At 47.9% G+C, this 16749-nt stretch overlaps 1 protein-coding gene across 2 annotated transcripts in view; it reads right to left on the bottom strand.

Annotated features, from left to right (window-relative positions):
• Creb3l1 (cAMP responsive element binding protein 3 like 1) overlaps positions 1–16749 on the bottom strand; it is a 43553-nt gene that overhangs the window by 7315 nt on the left and 19489 nt on the right. For both annotated transcript variants that reach the window (XM_027422486.2, XM_027422487.2), the window contains exons 2-8: positions 13040–13268; positions 5730–5917; positions 3735–3813; positions 1658–1815; positions 957–1106; positions 763–821; positions 560–628 (exon numbers count right to left, since the gene is read on the bottom strand). In XM_027422486.2, the coding sequence (XP_027278287.1) occupies positions 560–628; positions 763–821; positions 957–1106; positions 1658–1815; positions 3735–3813; positions 5730–5917; positions 13040–13268 (932 nt within the window). The remainder of the gene's footprint in view (positions 1–559; positions 629–762; positions 822–956; positions 1107–1657; positions 1816–3734; positions 3814–5729; positions 5918–13039; positions 13269–16749) is intronic.

Genomic DNA, 16749 nt, shown 5'->3' with positions numbered 1-16749 from the left:
TTGGTGAGTCTGAAGCCAGCCTGGGCTATTTGAGATTCGGTCTCAAAACAAAATAAAATCTACATAGATTGCTGCTCCCTCCCTCCTGCAGTAAACCCAGCTCTGGGCCCGAGAATAAGCATTTTTTGTTTTTGTTTGTTTCTTTGAGACAGGGTTTCTCTATGCAGTCCTGGCTGTCCTGGAACTCCCTATGTAGACCAGACTGGCCTTGAACTCACAGAGATCTGCCTGCCTCTGCCTCTCAAGTGCTGGGACTAAGGACATGAGCTGACATGCCCTGCGAGAGAGAAAAAGCATTTCTAACAGGCTGAGAGGCAGATGCTGTGGAGCACATCTGGAGAGCTTCTGCCCTGTATAGTCTTTCTTAAGATCTCACCAGCCTGCCAGATGTCTAGAGTTATGTGCAGTGAAGGACAGCTGGGAAGCCGGCGACTGGCAGGACAGTCCTGGGGAACATTTTGGAGTATCATTCCGACCTGGTTCTCTCTCTTCTCTCCTGCCTCCCAGAGTCAGCCACCATCTTTAGTGGGATAGGTGGGACACAGGGGGTACCACTCACCTGTTGGCATTCTCTAGGGTTTCCACCTTCTTCCACAGCTCATTGTTCTCTGATGTATATGTCTCCACCCTGGAAGGCCAAGCAGGCAGAGGCTGAAGGCCTCCCCACAGACTCACTGGCCCTGCCCTCCGCCTACTGCCACCCACTGCCTGCAGCTGGGCCTCTGACTAAGGACAGCACTCTGCCCATTCTGGAACACTCACTTCTTTTCTAGGCATTCCACATACTCCTTCTTCTTGCGACGGCTCTCCTGGGCTGAGATCTAAAGAAGGAAGTTCCAAAGCAAGGGTTACCATTGCCATGCATCCACTTCCTAGGTGGTCCCCAATTTTAGAACTGATGTCACCAGGCAACAGAGGTCCCTAGAGTCTTAGGGTAGGGATGGCTTTAGTCTTACCTTGTTCTTAATTTTCCTGCGTACCCTCTTCAAGGCCTTCTCCTCAGCCTTGGTGAGGGGGAGTTTGGTGGGGATGGGGTAACCCTCAGCGATCAAGGTTCGCTTCTCCTCTTCTGTCAAGAGCAGTGGCCCCGATGTCCCCTGTAGTTTCTGAAGAAAACAGGCAATTTGGGGTTCGAATTTGAGCACTACTGTGTACTCAGCTCTCTGAACCTCGGTTCCCCCTTGGAAAAGGGGAGGCATCTGAGTTAAGCCCAGTAACATGCATCGAGTGTCAGGGGGGCTTTGGGAGGCCCCTTCCCCGCCCTATACTAGAATCCGTGCTCTCATTTCCCCAGGTCTTCGGAAACAGGTCCCTCCCCATAATCTCAATTTAGGATATGCCCTCAGGGTTTGGGTCTCTTTCCATGTTGCCCCCAAACAGTGCTCCTTGGGGATAGCCTGGGTCACTGCCAGAGTACAGAAATGTCAGGTTCTCAGCTCCATGACAGTATGGCTTCTAGGCCTTTCTGGAACCTTTGATTTCTAGTCATCCCAAGGCAGAAGTGAAAAATGCCCCCTTACTTGCCAGAAGGGCATCTCCCTGTATCTAACGGGATAAGTATCAGATGTGGGGTATCCTGACCCCTTCACTGGTCATGGCACTAGCTGAACGTACTCCTTATCTCACCTCCAGGGTCAGCCCACCCCTAGGTGCTTACATGAGGGGCAGTGAGGAGCGGAGATGTGGAAATGGCCGTGGAGGAGCGGGCCATGGGCCGGACAGGGCTGGAGGGGGGCAGAGAGCGAGGACTCTGGGAGCCATCACTGTCACTGCCATGGCTGCTGGGGGGTGTTGGAGGCATCTGTACGAGGTCCTCTGCAAAAAGTAGAGGGCTAGGTTAGTATAGTAGGGTTGTACCCTGTGTCTGTGTGACACTGAGTTCAGCTGAACATGAGCTGTGCCAGCCCTGTCACCAAAGGAATGTGCCTATAGGCACTTAACCTCGGCTGGAGTATCAGAAGGCCCTTGGCAGTCCCAGGAAGACATCTGGCACACAAAAAGATGACGGCTGAGTACTGCCTATCTCTGATAGCTCAGAGGAAGCCCCCTGCAACCTCGATGAGGGGCTCCTGGGCCATATGCTTCCCTGCCTGTGGCTCTGCAGGATTCAGGTTCTCTCTAAGCCAAGAGGGGACTAAGGTCCCCACGCAGATCCACCGGGCTCAGGTGGACCAGTCCTTACCCTTTCCTTTCTCTGACTCTAAAATACTGATCCAATCTCAGGAACAGGATGGCAGGTGTCGGGATTGCAGCAGAGTGGTGAGGAGTGATGCTCCTCCTCCACACCGTCCCCTTCATGGCTAGAGCAGCAGGACGACTGACACTGAGCAAGCATCAGAAAGAGGTGTCTCAGGCTCAGCAGCTAGCAGAGATGCTGGGAAAGTTCTGGGGGTGGCACATAACTCCCAGGTAGCTCTAGGTGTGGAAACCTGGGCTCCATGGCCATGGAGTGGAGGGTTTGGCGCAGGTTGGCACCCACATCAGGCCTCTCTCCTTCCTCTGATGCTTGTGTGTCTCTTATGGATCCCACTCCAAAAAGAATGAAGGGCTTGGAATCCACAGACCTGAGATCAAGTTCTGACTGTAATGACTCCAATACATGTGGTCTTGGTGAGCTCCCCAGCCTCACTTCCCTCATCTACTGAATAAGGTTGAAAAAAGTCAGCTCCAAGCCGCAAGGGTGCAGTGAGCTGGTAAGTGGGGGAACTGCTTTAGGAACTCCACAGTACGAGGTGACTTAACACAAGTTCTTTCTCACGCCTTGTCTGTGTTCTGGCTGCTCTTCAACATGTAAGCACCAACAGTATCTTATTCATATGTCCAGTTTTACAATACTTAGCCCAGGGCTTGACACATGTATATAGATGTTGAATCAGTATTCACAAATTAATGTGGTGAGATTGGAATGATTCTGCTACCCTTTCTCATTCCAGTAATTCACAGAAGCTGACCATGCTCCCTCGGCCCAATGAGCTGTACAGGCTCCCTGTGGATTTGCTATCTGCACACCCATATCACTGCTGAGTCTGTGACCCTAGGAACCATGTGATCTACTCGGGTACAGAGACTGTCTTCTTTCTTTGCTTTGGCAATGCCTGGAACAATTAAGATGGTACCCAATAAACGTTGGTTGGACGGATAGATAAACGGGTGGGTGTTTAGGTAGATGGTTACATGGGTAGATGGATGAATTTATGGATATTTGGTGGATGGTTTGATGGATATATGGGCATATAAATGGTTGGTTAGTTAGACGAATGGATGAATGTGGAGATGGGTGAATGAGTAGATGAATGTATAGATGTGTGGGTGGTAGAGTGAGAGATGGATTCATAGATCGATGGATAAGTGGATAGACAGATGGGTGGATGGATGGACGGATATTTGGATGGATAAGTGGGTAGATGGGTGGATGGATAGTTAGATGAGTGGATGGTTGAGTAAGGGATGGATGTATGGATGGAAGGAAGGATGACTGACTATAAAGTGGCCTTCAGTTTGTGAGTGGATGTTAGAAGATCAGCAAATGGACTGGCGTTGGTAGAACGATGGCAGCTGAAGACTGGGTAGAGAAAGACTGGAGGAAAAAGAGGGAGCATAGATAGCTAAAGAATTCTCATTTACTGGGGAGGTGAGAACATCTGGGAGCGAAGTGGGAGTTCTGAGGGACAGGCGTGGTCTGGACAGAGGGAGTGCCTGTCTGGGATCAGAAAGAGTCTCCTGTACATACTTACCTGGTGTCACTTTGAGAAACTGGCTCACTTCTGGGGGTTCTGCTTTGATCACTGGCAGCTGAGTCATTTCTCCTGGGGCCTGAGGAAGAGACAGGTTCAGCTCCATCACCTGCCCAGGGGAACAATCCTCATCATGTCATTCACACTCCTCCCTCCCTCCGGAATATTTGGAACAACGGCTGGTCTCAAGAGTCCTGGGCTCAGCCCAGAAAGAACAGAGAGGCAAGTTCTTATGCTTAGACAAGCCATACTACACCCAAGAGCAGAGAAGGTGGCTACACACTGTAGGTGAGAACTGGATCTCAGGAGGTATGCATAGTTCCTGTGGCATCTGGGGCCATGCCAGCTTCCAGGTAGACAGAGGCTGCCCCTTCACCAACTATGAAAGCCATGTAGGCCTTGGTATGTGGTTACCATGAGCACAGGAGGTCATGTTAGTCTCACTCTAACTGTTGGATGAATGAGAAGAATAGTTCAGGAGGAATTAACTGGCTAAGGCTCAGAGAAAGTTGAAACATGACATGGATCCTGGGACACAAATTGAAGTCGAGTACATATAAGGAAGCTTGCAGCAGTGAGAGCCCTTGAGGGGTTTCAAGTAAGGCACAGGTGAAAACAGATGTACATTTTTTTTTTTTTTTTTGAGACAGGGTTTCTCTGTTTTTCTTCGTGGCTGTCCTGGAAGTTGCTCTGTAGACCAGGTTGGCCTTGATCTCACAGAGATCCGTCAGTCTCTGCCTCCTGAGTGCTGGGATTAAAGGCACAAGCACCACCACCACCCAGCTCAGATGTACATTCTTATTTATTTAAATTCCAAAGTATTGTTCTAGAAAGGGCTTCAGGAACATGTGTGGTTTTGTACATGTGAACATCACCAACATGCCCGTTAATGGTGATCTCAGTGAGGAGGCTGTGGCTCTTGGGATTGTCTCTCCCCACTGGGTCTGCTGGTAGCAGAGATCACTACACTGTGTGAGGGACAGAGTGATGAACTTAGAACAATGAGGAAGAATCAGGGATAGTGCTGGGTGTCCAGGAACTTGGCCATACCCTGGTCTACACCCAGCTCAGTGTCAGCACTACAGATGAGGGGACTGTGATGGAGAGTGGCAGAGGCACTTTAGTGGTTCATATGGCTCTCTACAGACTGGCCCCAGTGGCCTGCACTGGTTATAGTGGGAACCCTCCACTCTAGGGTCTGACAGACCAAACTTGGAAAGCGGCTTCGAAATTTCTGACTGTGATTTGTGGCTTAACTCCTGGGAGCCTCCGTTTCCTTTTCCACTGTGATCCCTTCCTCCCCCTGACTTTAGCTAAGCCAGTTCTGGAATCCCTAAGGATGTAGCTGGTTGTCAATCAGCTCCCTGGAACCTTGGGAGCAGGAAGGGTGACCTTTCTTGCTTAAGACTGCTTACTTTGAACCCAGGTGGTCAGCAGGAGGCAACCCCCCTGCCTAGGGATTAATGTTTGTTTGTTTGTTAAGCTATAGAATTTTAGGCCTTGTGGCTTGCACCTTTTACATGGAAGGAAGCTGAAGAAAAAAGAGAGAAGGCAATGTGAGGTTCCCTATACACTCTGGAAGTGGACGTAGGGTTTGTTATGAGTGCAGCTTATTAATCTAAATACAGACTAAAATATAACACTATTTTTTGCATTTACATGTTCATCTTTCTCCAAATCCTGAAACTTAACAGGAAAGGAAGTACCCCCGGGGTGGGGGGTATCTTGACTTCAAAACTAACCTCAGTCCTGCCTGGTGCCCTTCAAGCTTTCTCTGCATGCAGGGAGGGCCCAGCATGCTTGGTGGGCACTGCTGTTTGTGCCTACTGGAGGATGGTAAAGGGGTGGTCAGTGTGGGAGGCAGAGGACCTTAGTCCCCAAGGTTCTCAGTTCATGGAGCCCTGGAGTGGAGTCCAGGACATTGGGTGTCACTCCCCTCTGTCTCCCCTCAGCCTACTTCCCTCCCTCAGCCCCATTAGTGGTCCCTAGGCTCACCTGGTGAGGGATGGGCAGCCTGGAGATGGGGCTGACACCCAGCAGTGGTGGGGTGGCCATAGCGGCAGCAGCAGCAGCCATGGCAGATGAGGCAGCCAGAGGGTCAACAGGCAGCTCTGGGCTCTGCTCCTGCTTCACCATAATGGAGCACAGTTTGTGTCCCAGTGCCCACGCTCCACGTTCCACATCTGGGGGAAGGTGAAGTGGGAAGGACTCAGGTTAGGGGCTCCCAGAGCAGAGAGCTCTGACCAACTTCTGCCTGCTGGCGAGTACCCTTGACAGAGGAGTGATGTCAGAGTGCCCATCTGGGTATGGGCAGGAAAGCTGGGGCACTCTGGTGAAGTGAGATGGGTCCGCTGGAACCAGAAGTAGCAAGAGCATCTTTGTATCTAAATGCTCACCAAATAGGCTTGGCCACAGCATCTAGACCTCCCCTGACTCGCTGTGTGACCTTAGGCAAGTGGCTGACCCTTTCTGAGTCTCAGCTTCCTCATCTTTAAAATGAGCAAAGGGGGGCTGAGGAGACGGCTCAGTCTGGAAAAGGTCTTTCTGTGCAAGAATGAGGACCTTTGTTCAGATCCCCAGCACCCATATAAAAAGCTGGGCGCAACAGCGTATGCCTATCAGTCCAGTGATGGAGGGATGGGCACAAGAACACCTTCAGGGCTTGCTTGCCACCCAGTCTGGCCAATCAGTGGGCTACAGGTTCAGTGAGAGACCCTGTTTAAAAAATAATGGGTGAGTGACTGAGGAAGATACCTACCATCCATTTCTATGTGTGTGCGCGCGCACACACACCCACACACACAATACAAACACATATGGGGAAAAGAATGAGGACATGAAAAGGACAGACCCAATTGGGAGGTTTCAAGAATGACTAGTATAATGCTTTTAAACACTAAGTACAGTGCCTGGCTAGAAGTGAATGCTCATTAAGCAGTAACTAGTGTTAACATGATTATCAGTATTCAGTAAACACTGCCCTAGCGAACAGCGTGGCAACAGTTGGGCAAGTACGGTGGAATCAGAAAGGTTAGCAGCTGGCGTGGCCTTGGGAGCTGTCCTGGAGCTGTACCTCTATCCCAAAGTGATGAGGAGCCACAGAGGGGTTTGAACATGCTGGGACTCATGAGTTTAGATTTATTTTTATTATGTTAAAATTGTGTGTAAGATCAGATGTGTAGCCTGGTCTATAGAACGAGTTCCAGAGAAAGCAATACAGAGAAACCTGTCTCAAAAAACAAAACAAACAAACAAAAGAGCAGGTGTGTGCAGAAGAGGGCATTGGATCTCCTGAAGCCAGAGGTACAGGTGCTTTGTGAGCCACTGACATGGGTGCTGGGAAATCCAACTCAAGTCTCCTGCAGCACAGGCTCTTAACCACCCGGCCATCTGCAATACTTAAATTTTTTTTTAAAGATTTATTTATTTATTATGTATACAATGTTCTGCCTACACGCCAGAAGAGGGCACCAGATCTCATTATAGATGGTTGTGAACCATTGTGTGGTTGTTGGGAATTGAACTCAGGACCTCTGGAAGAGCAGCCAGTGCTCTTAACTGATAAGCCATCTCTCCAGCCCCAGATTTTTAAAAAATTATTTATTTATTATGTACACAGTATTCTGCTTACATGTATGTCTGCATGCCAGAATAGAGCACCAGATCTCATTATAGATGGCTGTGAGTCACCATGTGGTTGCTGGGAATTGAACTCAGGACCTTTGGAAGAGCAAGTGGTGCTCTTAACCTCTGAGCCATCTCTCCAGCCCCAGCCCCAGATTTTTAAAAATTTTTTATTATGTAGGGTTTTTTTTGTGTATGTGAGTACTCTATTTGCATATCTGCCTACATGCCAGAAGAGGGCATCAAATACCCTTATAGATGGTTGCTGGAAATAGAACTCAGAAAGTCTGGAAGAGCAGCCAGTGTTTTGAGATAGGGTTTCTCTGTGTAACCGGCCTGGCTGTCCTGGAACTCACTTTGTAGACCAAGCTGGCCTTGAACTCACAGAGATCTGCCTGCCTCTGTCACCTGAGTGCTGGGATGAAAGGCTTGTGCCACCATACCTGGTGCAGCCAGTGCACTTAACCACCGTGCCGTCTCTCCAGACCAATCCATGGATTATTCATTTAAAAGCATAACTGTTAGTACTTAGGCATTTGTATTGGCCTGCCCTTGGAGTTCTGACAGGATATGCCCTCAGCTGCAGCCACTAAGAGCACCACCTGTACCTATTCACTATGCTCCCTTTTAAAAGGGCTCTGCCCACCTCCATTCCATCCTCCTCTTTTTCTCCTCTCTCTGCCTGTTCCCCCCCCTCTCTTTCCTTCTTCTCTTCCACTGCTCTTGTCCCTGGTGTCTGGTCTCCCCCTCCCATCCCCCTTTTCACAATCCCCTTTCCCTAATAAAAAACCCCTCTGCTTGAACTCTGTTGCATGGTGTCTTTCTCTCTGACACCGCTTTTTAAACAATTTACAACAATAACTCTGGCTCTTTCCACTGCTACCCAGCCACCATGAACCATTCCACCCCACCCTCTGTGCCAAGATGGACTGAAGGCTGGCTAAAAGGAACTGCCGTTCTGATGAAGGAGATCTAGAGAATTCTATAAAGAGCAATAACATCCATGTACACCCCCAGATTATCAATTTCATAGATTTGGGGGGCCTCAAGAGCTGCCCAGTTGCTTGTCACTTTCAGATTTGCATGTGAACTGCGAAACCCAATTATGTAAAAAGAACAAACAGACTGGCTATATCTCTAGGTGTGGGGGAGGGACTGACAAGATGCGGCTGGGAGGTATATGTCGGGGATACTGTTGGACTAAATGGTCCAGGAGAGAGAAGATGAGGCCTGGACAAAGGCAGGCAGTGGGAACAGAGAGGAAAGACTTGGAAGAAAAAAGTTTCTTTAAAACTTTTTTTTTTAATTTCACATACGTTGGTGTTTTGCCTGCACATATGTATGTCTGTATGAGGGTGTCAGATCCCCAGGAACTGGAGTTACAGACAGCTGTGATCTGTCATGTGGGTGCTGGGAATTGAACCCAGGTCTTAACTGGTGAGCCATCTGTAGCCCCTTTTGCTTGTTTGGTTTTTATTTTATTTTATTTTAATTAGAAAGAAGATTATTTTACATGTTAATCCCAGGTCCCTCTCCCTTGCTTGTTTGTTTTTTTAGACAAGGTCTCAAGCAGTCCAGGCTGGCTATGAACTTGCTATGCAGCTGAGGGTGACCTCGATGACCTTGGTCCTCCTGCCTCCACCTCCCAAGCATCAGGATTACAGGTGTGTGCCACTGTATTCAGCTTATGCTGGTGCTGAGGATGGAATCCAAAGCTTTCTCCATACTGGGCCACCACACATGACATCAGAAACAAAGTTCAAAGTCCAGGTGAGTTAGGACTCCGTGATGGGGACTCATGGAGGTGGCAGGATGCTTAGGTTTTCCCATGGCAGAGTCCGTCTCCTAACATGTAGTCATGGAGCGGGTCTTTTGGCCTCACCTGGGCTGAAGTGAGGAATGCCTCAGCTTTCTTCTGGTGGGCCATGGGTGTCTCCCGCTCCAAGGGAGTACTGCAGCAGGAAGGGCAGTAAAGCATGAGCCAGGAGGTCAGCCAGCAGGGGTAGAATGGAGGGGACTCTGAGGTCCGCTATGGGTGTGGAGATGGCTAGAGGCTGTCTGGTCCCTCTTCAGAGGGCAGGCTCCTTCCTGCTGGGAGACTGAGAACCCAGCCCTGGCCCACAAGCAGCCCCGGGGTCCAGGAACACCCACAGCCTTTCCAAATTACAGAGCCAAGCTGTGGACAACCGGGAAGCTGCCCCCGCAAAGGGCCACCGACAAATTGCTTTAAAAATAGACCTGGGTGGCTGCAGAGTTGCTGAGCCAGCCAGCGGGGTGGATGGAGACTCTGTCATGGGATGAGAGGGGTCCAAATCAGATCCCTGCTCTTCCCAGGCTGGAGTCTGAGACCTCAAAGAGGTCCAGGAACTTGGCAGATGCTGAGGCGTGGTAAGCAGCTGGGATCTCAGCAGTCACAAGCCATGGGACCTCCTACAACTGTTTCTTGGCAGGGAGGACAAAGACCTGTCACTCTTGGAGAGACCCTGCAGCACAATACAGTCTAAGACCCCAATGCTCATGAGCTAACAATGACTCTGGGAAGGCACCATTTCCCCCCCCCCCATTTAATAGATGGGACAATCAAGAACTCACACCCAAGGCCACTGTCCTCTGGAAAGGAAGGTGAACAAATTCTATTCATTGTTCTAGCCACTCCTAAAATTAATAGAACTTTAATGTGACCCTCCACCCCAAACAGTGGCTGGTTGTTGATATATATCCCATGTGGGCCTGAAGCTGGGAAATTTATGGTTATTTTTTTCATTTGTGTCCAGAACTCTCAGGTATATATTATTTTCATCAGGAGGGATGGTTCAGCAGTTGAGAGCACTGGCTGCTCTTCCAGAAGTCCTGAGTTCGATTCCCAGCAACTGCTCACAACCATCTACGGTGAGATCTGATGCCCTCTTCTGGCATAAAGGTGTACTCGCAGATAGAGCACTTGCACATAAATAAATAAATAACTCTTAAAAAATGAAAAAAGAGTTTCCCCCTAGTTTTTAAATAAATTATGTCTATGTATATGTCTGTGTGTGAGTGCAGGTACCCTCAAAGTCAGAGGAACTGGGTCTCCCTGAAGCTGGAGTTACAGGCAGTGTGCACAGCCCTACTCAGGTGCTGGGAACCGAACTCAGGTCCTAGTCAAGAGCAGTATGCACTCTTAACTGGAGTCATCTATCTAGCCCCTATTTTCTTTTAGGTTTCTCGAGACAGGGTTTCTCTGTGTAACAGTCCTGGCTGTCCTGGAACTCACTCTGTAGATCAGACTTTAATTCCAAGTGATGGGATTAAAGGCATGCACCATCACCGACTGTCTCTAGCTCCTATTTTCATCTTATAATGGAGGAAATCGAAGTCCAGAAAAGTCAAAGACTTTACTCAAAGTCACCCATAAGCTAATGGGGATAGCAAGTGACACAAAAAATCCTACTGAGTTCTCAACCCAGCACCTTTGCTGTCCCCAAGGCTGGCAGACAGAAAGGGCAGAGAGTAGAACCAGAGGGTTAGCTCTAGCACTCTATTCTGTATCTATTTGCTAGTGTGAACCAGACAGCTCTACTTGCATGAAGTCTTTTCCTTATGGGTCAAATGTGAGGTAAAACGAAACAGGGAACCTGTAGGCACCATGGAAAGAGAATGTTCTGTACACTTTTACTGTGGTCCCAAAGAATACTGAGATACTGGGTCTTCTAGAGGTTAAGAGACAGATCTGGGGGCTGGAGAGATGACTCAGTGGTTAAGAGCACTGGATGCTCTTCCAGAGGACCCAGAGTTCAATTCCTAGCACTCACATGGCAGCCCATAACAGTTGGTAATTCCAGTTCCAGGGAGTTTATCACCCTGTTTTTCGTGGATGTGATTAACACACATACATGTAAACAAAACAGCCATAGACAGAAAATAAAAATAAATTAATTTAAAAAAGAAACTCAGTCAAAAATGACAGGACCAGGACAACCAACCTGTCTTAGTATAAGGAGATAGGAGACTCTAGATTCTTTGTAATGGTGATTTTTGTAGTTATGGTCATTATTTTGAGGTAGGTCTGTGTTGTATCCAAAGCTGTTATGGAACTTGCTAGGTGGCCAGTCCTGGCCTCATACTCATGATCTTCCTTGCCTCAGCTTCTCAAGTGCTAGGACCGTAGGCATGCACCATCATGCCTAGCTTAATCTATTATTTAATTATCCCACTATTTGCTCTAAATCAGTGGTTCTCAGCATCCCTGATATGTTGGGTCCTATCTACAGGGTTTCAGACTTGGCGGGGCTGAGTGGGGAATGCAGTTTGGATTTTTGTTTGTTTAGAATTGAATCTAGTGTGTTCTACACAGTAGAGAACCATGGACCATGACTCCACTATCTCCAGGCACGTTTTGTTTTTGTTTTTGTTTCTGTTTTTGTTTTTTTTCTTTGTGGTTTTTCGAGACAGGGTTTCCCTGTATTGCTTTGGAGCCTGTCCTGGAACTTGCTCTGTAGACCAGGCTGACCTTGAACTCATAGAGATCCTCCTGCCTCTGCCTCCCGAGTGCTAGGATTAAAGGCGTGCGCCACCAATGCCTGGTTTAAAAATGTTTATTTCTTTATATGTGAGTGGTCTGCCTGCATGTCTGTCTGCTCAATGGAGGAGGGCATGGGATCTGATTATAGATGGTTGTGAGTCACCGTGTGGTTGCTGGGGATTGAACTCAGGACCTCTGGAAGAGCAGCCAGACCTCTTAACCTGAAGGAGTGGCTGCACCATCTCAACAGCCCTCATTTGTTTGTAGTTTATGTATTTGGAGACAAGGTCTCACTATGCAGTCCAGACTGGCCTCAGACTTACCATCCACTCACCCGACACCAAGTGCTAGGTTACCAACACGCGCTACCATGATGGGCTGGCTGCAGATCTGCATTTATTATTATTATTATTATTATTATTATTATTATTACTAATTTTGTTTGTTTGCTTTTTTAAGACAGGATCTCTATATGTAGCTCTAGCTGTCCTGGAACTCACTATGTAACTCAGGCTGGGCTCAAAATCACAGAGATCTGACTGTCTCTATCCTGAGAGCTGAGATGAAAGGTGTGCACCACTATGGCCAGATTTTATTTTATTTTATGTGTGTTAATGTGTATAGGAGGGGACACTGGTGCGTGTTCATGTTTGTGCCTACAGAGGGTAGCAGTGGGTAGATATAGATGTCTTTCTCTCTACTGATCTCCAAAGTATTGTTTGAAGCAAAGTCTCTCACTGAATCTGAAGTTCTCTGGCCAGCAGGCTTCTAGGATCTATCTGTCTCCCAGCTTATTCTTTTCCTCCATGCACTTGCCCTATGGTTACAGGACCCACCAACCACTACCTGCTTTTATGTGGTTGCTGGAGATTCAAACTCAGGTCCTCATGCTCGAATGACAGGCACATTAGCCCCTAAGTCACTCCCAACAGCCCTAGGCTCTGCATTTGAACAGGCGGATAGTGACATTGCTGCCTAAGGACCACTCTTTGTGAACTGATTGTTGACTGAAGTCAGGGCATGCCCTAAGAAGTGGCCAAGTGGTTTTGATTTCAGGGGGTCAAAAAGTCAGGAGTTGCACCTTGCTGGAAGGGTTTTGCAGGCAGATGCCCTGGGAGTCTCAGGCTGCTTTGGTTCCCCCCCAGAAGCTTCCTCCCTCCTGGGCTCTTGCACATCTTACCTTGGGTGGTGTCCTCCATCTTGATGGGTACAAGGGGGCTCTGGGGTGCAGAATCCCCACTTAGAGAGTAGCTGTGCTCAGCCTGGATGCCTGGAGCAGGGGAATCCAGTTCCATGTCCAGTAGAGGGCTCTTCTCATCCAGCACAGGGTCATCAAAGAAACTGCTGAACAGGTCATTGGAGAAGTCCTCCATGTTCTCCACAAAGTGGTCCAGGTGCTCCGGGAAGTGCTGGGGAGGGAGGAAGAACTCAGTTTGGCTTGGAGAGGGGATACAGGTACAGCTGTGATAGTCACCTCTTCATTCTTTTCTCCCTACCATTCACACCATGATGTCACCGCATTCTCCCTATGGCCAGCTTCAACAGCTCCAACTCTCATTGTTTCTTCTTTTTAAATTTTTTGTTGCTGGGCATAGTGGTACACCCTTTTAATCCCAGTACTCAGGAGACAGAATCAGGTGGCTCTCTGTGAGTTTGAGGGCAGACTGGTCTATATAGTGAGTCCCGGAACAGGCAGGGCTATATAGAAAGACACTTCTCAAAAAAAAAAAAAAAAAAAAAAAATGTCATCATCATAGTGTGTGTGTGTGTGTGTGTGTGTGTGTGTGTGTGTGTGTGTGTGTGTGTGTGTGTGTGTGTGTGTGTGTGTAGACTTGCATGCCACAGCACATGTGTGGAGGTCAGAGGATAACTTTGTGGGGTTGTTTGCAGTGTTTGCCTACATGTGTGCCTGCGGGCCAGAAGAGGGTACCAGATCTCAATACACATGGGTCCCGTCATGTGGTTTCTGGGAATGGAACCACGGACCTTTGGAAGAGCAGGCAGAGTGCTCTTAACAACTGAGCCATCTCTCCAGCCCCATATTCTTCTATCTTTATGGGGAATTGTAGGAGTAAATTCAGGCTGCTAGGCATGCAGACAAGTGACTTTACTCACTGAACAATCTCACCAACTTCCTCACTTTTAAAGTTTGTATTTATTTATTTAGTTAGTTAGTTTTAATTAGGGTCTGGAGAGATGGCTGAGCAGTTAAGAGCATTTGTGGCTCTTGAAGAGGACCCAGGTTTGGTTCCCAGCACCCACATGGTGGCTTACAACCATCTGTAGCTCCAGTTCCAGAGAATCTGATGCTTTTTCCTGACCCATAGGGACCAAGCACAAATATATAGAGCACATACAAACATGAAAGCAAAATACTCATACACATTAAATAAAAACAAATAAATCACTTTTAAAATCAAAGTGGATGGAACCTGAAAAGCCAGGTTGCCCTCTGGCCTACACACACACACACACACATACACATACACAGACACACACACACATACACAGACACACACACACACACACACACAGACACACACCCAGGGAGGGTTGCAAACAGACAGACAGTACAAAAGTCACAAATAATGCCTATGAAGGACATGGGTGGACTGGAAAATGGACTCAGGCAGCAGAGGTAATGTGACAATGGCCTAAGTCCTGCTGCCCAGCACAGGAAACCTTGGAATCCTGCAGTTCCACACACCTTGATTAAAGTTTTTTCTTTGTTTTTATTTTGTATGTATGAGTGTTTTGCCTACAAGTATGTTTGTGTACCTCATATATGCCTGTTTCCCATGGAAGTCTGCAGAGGGCATCTGATCCCCTGGAACTGGAGTTAAAGATGATTGTGAGCCCACATGTAAGTATTGGGAGCCAAACTAGAGTCCTCTGCAAGAGCAGCTAGTGGTCTTAACTGCTGAGCCCTCTCTCCAGCCTTTCCCACCACCTGGGGTTTTGATACAGGCTTGGAACTCACCAAGTGGGTGAGGCTAGCTGGTGCAATTCTCCTGTCTGAGATTATAGGCATGAGGTACCATGCCCCTTTTAAGGGAGTTGAAGGGATCTAACTCAGGTTCTCATGAATGTTACTGACTGAAGTAGGAATAGAGACAGCCCTGAGTGAGTGAAGTCCTGACTGTTATTCTTTTGTTTAAAAAGAAGAAAAGAGAAATGCTGAGACATGAGACATAAGACTATAAGTTAATTATAAGGCCCGGCAGAATGGGGAGACTAAGAAGAGGAACAGGGGTAAATAGCTGACCGCCATGGCCGGTTGCTATAGAGAGAGCACATAGGTGAGAGAGAAAGGAAGCTGAGAGGAAACAGAGCGGGGAAACAGAGAGAGGGGAACAGAGAGAGGGAACAGAGAACGTAAATGGGCAGGGGCCTATCTTTTAAAGGGGTCCTCTGTATCTGCGTGCAGACTTAGTTCCCATGGAACCTTGGGCTGACCAGGGTACTGCCTGTTCCACCAGGTAACAGGGGCAGGCTAGCATAATGCCTGAACCTTTCACTGACTAAATGTGTATTTTGGCATGGGCAAACCCATATCATGGACTTCAAGACCTGAGTCCCATGGGACAATTGACAAAGGCTAAAAAGAAAGGGCAAAGCTTTTCTTGGGAGTCCGGGTATGAGAGTTTATGAGTTATTGATCAGTGTGGGCAAAGACTAGCAACTGCAGCTTCCTCCTCCAGGTGTGTACAGTCTAAGACTGCTCCCTAAGAAACCTACCGAACCCTCCTACCCAGACTAGCTGACCACCTCCTCCCCTGTGCTGTGCTTAATAAACATACTGAGATTTCAGGTTACAACAGTAATGGGAGCAGAACCCCATCTAATCCCTCCTAGCTTCACTGTCTGTGTGTCTGTCATCTCCTCATTCCCTCAAAACCCCTATCCCAGGTTTCGGGACCCAAGTTTTTCTGGTTGAGGCAACTGAATTATTATTCCCCAACCTACTATCTGTCTGCCTTTTATTTTTATGTAAATTATTTTATGTATATGAGTACTTTGCCTGCATGTATGTAAGTGCACTCTGTACCTGCCTGGTGTCCTTGGAGAAGGTGCCAGCAGAGGGCTTTGGATCCCTTGGAACTGGAGTTACAGATAGATGCTAGCTCCCATATGGGTACTGAGAATCAAACCTGGATCCTCTGCAAGAGCAACAAGTGCTCTTAACTGTTGAGCCCTCTCTCCAGCCCTCCTGTCTGATTTTTGAGACAGGGACTTGCTATGTAGTCCAGGCTGGCTTCAATCTCATGATCTTCCTGTCTGAGTCTCTTGAGTTTCAGGCACCTACCATGCCTGCCCAAGCTGTACTTTATCCCAAGGCATGGCTGTGGAGCCGTCTCACTGAGGTTTGCATCCTGGCCTCCATCCTGTCAGCTGTTGACTCGGTCTGTGTAAGCTGCAAGTGGTGACTCACTAATAGGTTATGAAATCAATTTAGTGGGTCATGACCAAAACTTTAAAAATATACTTAGAAAATTTTCCTTGACACACAATAATTGTACATATCTATGGGGCAGACTTTGACATTTCATTACACGTGCCAATGCACAATGCACAGATTGGGTTAATGGGGCATATCCATCACCTTAAACACATGTCCTTTTTTGGTGGAGCATTGAAAATGCTGTCTGCTAGCTATTTTGATGTGTATAATTAATCGTTGTCAACCACAGAAGCCCACATTAGATCCCCACTCCTTTGTCACAGTGTGCCTGTCCCCACGGCCCACTCTCTCCAGCCCGTTTTCCCTGCCAGGCCAAGCTGCTGGCAACTACTATTCTGCTTTCTACTTCCACCAATCAGCTCTTTAAGCTTCTACATGTAGGTAAAAGCATAATTTTAATTTTCATCTGGGGTGCCGTGTATGCAAAG

Source organism: Cricetulus griseus, chromosome 6 (assembly GCF_003668045.3).
Source record: "Cricetulus griseus strain 17A/GY chromosome 6, alternate assembly CriGri-PICRH-1.0, whole genome shotgun sequence".
NCBI classification, from domain to species: domain Eukaryota; kingdom Metazoa; phylum Chordata; class Mammalia; order Rodentia; family Cricetidae; genus Cricetulus; species Cricetulus griseus.
This window is presented reverse-complemented; position numbering and strand designations above follow the sequence as displayed.